This window comes from Mesitornis unicolor, unplaced genomic scaffold (genome assembly GCF_000695765.1).
Source record: "Mesitornis unicolor isolate BGI_N332 unplaced genomic scaffold, ASM69576v1 scaffold53841, whole genome shotgun sequence".
Lineage (NCBI taxonomy): Eukaryota > Metazoa > Chordata > Aves > Mesitornithiformes > Mesitornithidae > Mesitornis > Mesitornis unicolor.
Window position 1 is genome coordinate 3,187 of NW_010162842.1, and position 7,288 is coordinate 10,474.

The 7,288-nt window shown below is 37.7% G+C and overlaps 1 protein-coding gene across 1 annotated transcript in view; it reads right to left on the reverse strand.

The window, feature by feature from the left end:
• Positions 1-809: 809 nt before the first annotated feature.
• WBP4 (WW domain binding protein 4) overlaps positions 810-7,288 on the reverse strand; it is a 17,346-nt gene continuing 10,867 nt past the window's right edge. Inside the window, exons 7-10 of the mRNA XM_010193736.1 lie at positions 6,722-6,788; positions 4,708-4,868; positions 3,448-3,679; positions 810-1,021 (exon numbers count right to left, since the gene is read on the reverse strand). Of these exons, the coding sequence (XP_010192038.1) occupies positions 810-1,021; positions 3,448-3,679; positions 4,708-4,868; positions 6,722-6,788 (672 nt within the window). The remainder of the gene's footprint in view (positions 1,022-3,447; positions 3,680-4,707; positions 4,869-6,721; positions 6,789-7,288) is intronic.

The following is a 7,288-nucleotide window of genomic DNA, read 5'->3' on the forward strand; positions in this document are numbered from 1 at the left end:
ACAAGACCAAAAAAAGAAAACCTGATGTGTAAAATGAAATAAAAAAATAAAGTAGAAACAATAATAAAGCAAAATGCAACAGGAAGACACCACAGAAATATCTACCCCAACTGGGGTGGCTCTGTTGCTGTTATTTAAAGTTAAAATTAATCAGGTTTAAATCTTCTGCAGAGGTTTAATACATTTCTCATGCACGCACACAAGTATTTTTCCTGAACGTCACTTGCAATGAGTGGCACTGATGTGACTAATTCCTCTAAAAACAGCTTTCAAATGATCTATTTGAAATGTTGGCAGTCTCACCACCTACTCTTTCGCAAGTGATTAGCCAAAGGTTAGCAAGCACAATATTTTCCCTCATTAGCTGGGAAAGTACCCCATATAAACAATCTTGGGGGATGATTTTACTCTCTGGTGCATGTCACTGATGCCGTTCCTCTGTAAAAATAAAAGGGCTGCATCATTTTTGGCAAATTAAGGATTACTACATTCTCCCATACTTAGAAAAGGAGTAAAAAAACTTACACAATATATTTAAAAACAACATACACAGAGCAAATGGAATTTAGATGGCATGGTTAAAATAAAAAATAAAGGTATTTACAATATTGCATCAGTAATATAACACAAACTTTAATCGCAAAATCAATCACACCAAAATAAAATAAAAAAATATTACAACTCACATATGTCTTAATACCTATAAATTCTTAATTTCTATCCAACGTTTTCCTTATAAAAGCCTGTTTAAAATATTAAACTTTTGATTCACTCTAGCTTAAACAGAATCTAAAATGATTTGCTAAGTATTACTGATCACTTAGTCTTTGTCTTAAGTTTCGAGATTTTCCATTTTCAAATTTCCTCTTTTTAAATGTTGTCACCCCTTCGGTCAGGTCTCCGAGGGAGGTGACTGTCTTCTCTTTAAATATCACCGTCTCCTCTTCTGGAGTATCCAGCACTGGAGGCAGTAGATTGTCACTCTCTGTACTAGGAAGCTCCAGGTCGTCCACTTTTTCACTGGGAGAAGAGAGGAAAACATAAAAGGGTCAATGTACATGGAGGAAACAACACGGTGTACTGCAGAGAGTCACATCCATATTTAATTGTCAAAGCAGCTTGAGCCTGATGCAGTCTCCTAGTCAAGATCATCACCATGGCAGGGATCAAAAAAACCCCCCATGTTCTTTGTTTCTTCTGTGTGGGCTGCCATAAAAAGTGAAAACCTGAGACCTCACTCTGTACAGAGCTGGCAGCATGGCCCAAGCACTCATCCTGGAAATAGTCCTGTAAAAGACAACAGGGCTGCACGTGTGTAAATTCAAGATTGTTGAAAGACAGCAGTCAGTGAGTAATTAGCAATGGTTCACTGCCAAAATGCTGCTGAGTAGTTTTCCACAGGTGTCCATCCTTGAGAGTCTGCATAACAGAACAGAGACCAGGCTGACAAAATCAGCCATCAAGTGACCCCAAGTAGGGAGAAGCAGCTTTGGAGAACAGGATCACAGCTAATGCTGATCTGAACAAATCAAAGACATCATCTAAAAATCACCAATTTTAGGAGGTCAACAGCAAAACACAGTGTTCCACAAACATACAATAGAGAACACCCAGTTTGCAGAAAATCAGCTAAATCACAAGTCCATCGGGAATTGCACCAGTGCTGCACAGAGATACACCTTGTATTCCTGGCCAATGCCTACAAGAAGTCTTTCAATACTTTCACCAGTGTTAGTCTGGTGTCCGCTCGTGTACTACACCTAGTTTCAGGTCCTATGCTTCAAGGAAGACATGGATCGGTGCTCAAGCACCCAAACAAGAGCCACAAAAATGACTGCAAGTCAAGAAAATGTGACTGTTGTAGTGTCCTGAAAATGTAAACCTCCTGAAAGTGGCTGGCACTGTGCCTAGTCTCCATTTAAAGTAAATAATGAACAACTGCCTTTGTCTCATTTACATGTGTGTACATATCAAGTCTGTGTGTTCATGTACAGACTGATATAAAAGGTTCAGTAGCTGAAAGGACTTTTTACTGGACAGTGCTTTCTAACAACCCGAATGAATTTATCAGCCCTGGAGTCAGGGAGCTGTTAGCTGGTCCAGTACAGGAGGTGTTACGTGAACTGATCAAACGAGGGTACCATCTCGAAGGATGTGCAACAGTGATTAAATTAGTTTGAACTGTGTCAAAACTGTACCTGCTGAATAATTTAGGACTAAAATGGTGTGAGTATGAGGGAAACTACCATTTTCATTCTCCAAAACTTCATCTAGACTCCTCAAGAACCCCGTAACAAGAAACTGGCCATAAAAGTCAGCATTTTTCACAACAGAATGTGCCATCTCAGGCATTATGCAGTAAAAAAAAACAACTTCCTGATCAGATGCATGTAATGAAAACATCTGCAGTCCATTGGCTGGACATAGGAAAGACAGCTTCCAAATTTAAAATTGGCGTAACAAGATTACATGTTTTGCCTTTCATCTCCTTATTTAAATCATTACAGAAAATGTCTCCCCCTGCATTCTGAGAGCCTCCAGGACTTACCTATAGAGACAGCAGAAAAGGTTGTAGGGAATTTTGTTTTCTTGTTGCTTAACTTTGTTTTGAAATGAGAGAACTCAGGGAGCAAGAAAAACAGTTCAACCAGAAGTGTTTTACTGCAATATTGGGTGAAAGTTAGACAAAAAAGTGTCTTTTAGACTGTGTCCTTCAAGTGAAGAGTTAGAGTCAGTACAATACCACAAAGTGAAAAATAATTCACTGCTTGTGGAAGTAACTCAGCCAAACATATCAGGCTTAGGTAGAAATTGCTCAGTCTAGAAAAGCATACTCATTACGTCAGCACCTATTGATCCCACAGGGAAGGAATTCAACGCAATGCTAACCCAGCACGATCAAGATCGGGTTGCTGCTGGCCCTAGAAGATGAAGATAGATCTTGAACTCCAGGCAGAGTTAACCCAATGAATTACTCATCAGAACGAAACAGAATTTAGCCTGGAAGCTGGAGGCCCTGTGAGAGCTGCCTTTGCTGTTCAAGGCTGTAAGCAGTTGAATCAAGAACAGTCACAAGAGCTCCTGAGGCAGCCGAACCAGATTGTTGAAGGAGATGATGTTAAGGAGCATAAGCTTAGAGTAACTACGTTTAAGCAGATGGTACTCAGACTCTGAGAAAAATGATGAGTGACAATGATCCTTTAACTCACTTTAATTTAACCACAACACCACCATTATCCACCATGGAGAGCTATTACTTAAAACAATCACAGTGGAAAGAACTGTATTTGGGTTACATTTCCAACCACCGCTGTGCTATTCTGCCATAATTCAGAAGAAAAAGCTTCGGCTCTTCAAAATAGGTATTCTGGAAACAAACACTATGAAAGTAACTATGGTAAAAAGATTCTCACCATGGTTGTTCTTCCTCTTCTTCTTCTTCTTCTTCTTCTTCTTCTTCTTCTTCCTCTTCTCTTTTTTCTGTAATTGCTATCCATTTTCCAGAAGGCTTGGTCTTGTTAGGTGCATCACCAGAGCCTTCCTGGGAAGCTGATGGACTCTTCCCTTTCTCAGCAGTTTCTTCTGACTTCACTTCCCGCCATTTCCCATAAGGACTTTGCTTTTTAGCTTTGGGCGATTTTTTCCCTCCCTCTGAGTCTTCACCATTATTTCTTTTCCTCTAAAGAGGAAAAAACCCATCTTAAGCAAAAACGTCTAAATAAAAACACAATGTAGCTTTCTTGTACATCTTCTCTTTACAATTATCTACTATTCATACTTTTCAACCAAGAGTAAGTTGAAACAATAAAATCATATTGTAATAAAAACTTTAAATCTTTTCTCCTTGAGCTTTCATCACATACAAGGTTGAAAAATAATCTTAAATGTTACAAAAAGTTAAAACTGGAAAATCTCATCTATCAAGGTTGAAGTTAGCAAGGAGTAGACAATACAAACTTACTTAAAAAGAAAGCTTAGCATGTTTACAAAATAAATAAATAAAAAGAGGTCAAAATTCACATACAGCTTTCTGTGCATGCACATACACACACTTTATGTGGTAGTAGTTTATAATGATGCACAGTGATGCAAAACTATGTATTTTAGAATTAACAGCTGTCTGTGAATACATGTTATATTTAAACTGTCTCTGCCTGTTCTAAACTACCTGTTTCAGAAAAACCATGACCCAACCAGAGCCATAATGACAGCCTTTATCTGAAGACAAAATTAATTAACTGATACAGGTTGTGTACTAGGTGTTGCCAATGTTTTTCTCAACTAATAAGGAAACTACAACCACATCTCTTTCAGTCAAAAGCATTCCCTGAAGGTCTTTTGGCAGTCACATTTACCAAAGCAGGTTAGAAGTCATCCTCACACTGAAACCCAAACCATTCTGTGGATTGAGAGAGATGACAGGGACCTTTCTCAGGGAACATCTCATTTCTTGCAGAATTCAAGCTACTTCTGGTGGGCTGAAGGAAAGATATTGCTTTGTATTCTCAAACAGTGCCACTAATGGGCCAAATAATTGAAGGTAATAAAGGTACTAAAGATTCGTTTTATTATTCAAACAAGTGCAAACTTCTACTTTCAGTCACATGGTTTAACCTCAATACAGTGAATATAGCCCAAGACAAGAGATAAATCATCTTACGCTAGAAAAGTAATACTGTATGTAAAATAAATCTGAAGAGAATTTACCTTCAAACCTGTTTCTGAACTCTCTGCTTTATTGTCACTGTCTTCTGAGTCTGATTCAGACGCTTTGGAATCTGTTTCTGCAAGCTCTTCAGAACGCCTGCCACGTTGACTCTTCTCATTTGAAGATGAAACAAAACCAGCCGGCTTCTCCCATGTGGATACTGTCCAAGATATTTGAACAATCACATTATTTACGTTTCTAATTCTGATCTGTTATTGCTTTGACAACATCACCTTTTGGAAGCAGTGCTGCCTTATGCAAAAATACAGCAAATAATTTAGCACAGGGTTTGTTTTAATAAACACAGTAATTTCACTTCCCAGCAGAGTTACAGTCATGACAGCTGAGTTCACTGTGGATAAAGCTTGTTTTAATTAGCAGTTAAGAAAAATATCATGCACAGCAAACTACAGTCCACAAGACTGTGGCTCCTCTCATCATTCCACAGACAGGATTGTCCTCCTGGGACAGGTCTGCCTTCCCCAGGACAGACAAACTGTCCTCTGAAGTTGCCTACTTGATTTGAGTTGTCCATTGACTACAAAGACAGGATAAGGTAAAGAATGCTAACTGTGGGTCTTAGCTCACTGGGCAGATAAACCCCTTCCCTGTGCTAATTGGCTCAGTAATATTAGGTCTCTAATGAAATAGCTGTCAAGCAAACAAGGAAATAAAAACATCAATCTGAAAAGACATTAAAGTATGTACAGGATATGACCTCATTTTCAATTAAAAGGTAGTATTCCAGCAAATGTGCTGAACGGAAATATTTAAATTAAGGTTGACTCTATGGTCTTAAGACTGGTTTTAGTAACAATAAGGCAAAAGTATACCAACTTTCAATCTATAATTTCATTTAAGCTTCCAAAGGTAATAAAACAACTATTTTTCCAATCATCTATTTCCAAAGAAATCCCAAACTGAAAACAACATTTAACAGGTATGCCTCTAAATGTATCTTGAAGAAGTAAAGGTGTAAGAAACTGGCAATGAATGGCCTTGAACGAACAAAAGAGTCTCTGAAGGGTACTGCTGCCATGTAGCTTCAGACCAGTAAGTGAGAAAGTTGACTTTCCTCGGTGACACACATAGCCAGTGGAGTAGGGTGCAGCCTCCCAAAGGATGACCCATAGCAGGAGCTAAGCCTCACAATTTGTCTTGTCTTCAGAGGACAGGATTAGCGTTAACAGAGCTGACAAGTAATTGTCAAGCACTTCCAAGATACTTACAGCTATATAGAAGTAAGGAATTGCTTTACAATCTCATAAGCCAAAATTTTAGCAAATACAATGATTATAAAGACATCCTTCACGAGTGTCATGTGTCCATGAAGAACTTTAAAAAACAATAAACCCAAAGCCAAAAAATGTATCTGAATGTAGAGGGCAATGTTTAAAAATAACCAGCAACTCATTTCCCTTTCAAAAGAAAAAAACTGCAAATCATTTGAGCAGGGGAGTGGCATGTTGAAAAACTGAAAGGTTTGGTTGGTTTTTTTTCTATTCTTGGCATTCAGTAATGCCCCTTCATACCCAACAGCAGAAGGAAAACTCATAGCCAGCATAAAATCACTTGCTCTCCAGAGAGGCATCCTTGACCTTAAAATGATTCAAACAGATTTAGAAAACAGATGCCTGTTCTGGGGGAGTTACCTCAAAAAAACAGGGATAAGAAGCAGTAGGTAGATTGTAGACTCTCTTATCAATGTTATGTCAGCAAGAAGAAAACTTTAGATTCTTATTCAGTCCTAGATACCTGTCAAGACAAAATCCTGGCCCTTTCCAGTTTCCAAACTATAATTTCAATATATGTAGAAAAGAACAACCTGTATTTGAGTTATAAGTTGAATGTCTGAAAAAACCTATGAAGCACAAATGCATGCACACTGAAAATGCAGCTATAAAGCCAGGACTAACTTAAGCAACAAGTATACTTCAGTTAAGGTAACGGCTTAAAAAATACAAAACTTAATAATGGCCCTAAAAATGGCTTGGAAAAACAAGCTCTCCTTACCTCCTGTCTGTGTGTTATAGTAATAGGTATGACCATCTTCAGTGGTACCTTCTACCCACTCTGCTCCCTGAGAAAAAGATACAGGAGCTAATTTAAAAAAGTGTTAAGGATCAGCCAAAGCATCACTTTGAAAGACTTTCTGAAAGAGATTTTGAAAGATTATTCAACCCTTGAGTACTTTGTGTACGTGATAATTTTACTGTTTTAAAGCTTGAAACCCTGAAGTTGTTAGAAAGTATTCCCTTGGACTCAAATGAGATTGAATTGCCTAACTGGAAGTACTGCAAATTTTATCAGACTATAGTAAAAGCCATAAAGGCAATTATTTTACATATTTTTTTCTTTTCCAAAGAATTCACACCTTAAGTTGGCATTTCCTGGTTTTGTCATTCTCTTAAGTAGATATCAAGAAAAAAAATTTCTGAAAGACTCAGGGTTTTGTGAGGGCTATAGAAAAACAGTAACAAAAAATAGTGTTACAAATTAAACATTAGCAAACAAACCCAAAATCTCTAAAATTTATCTCAAAATGGATCTTCACCAAAAATACTGAAGCAGCAAACTTTG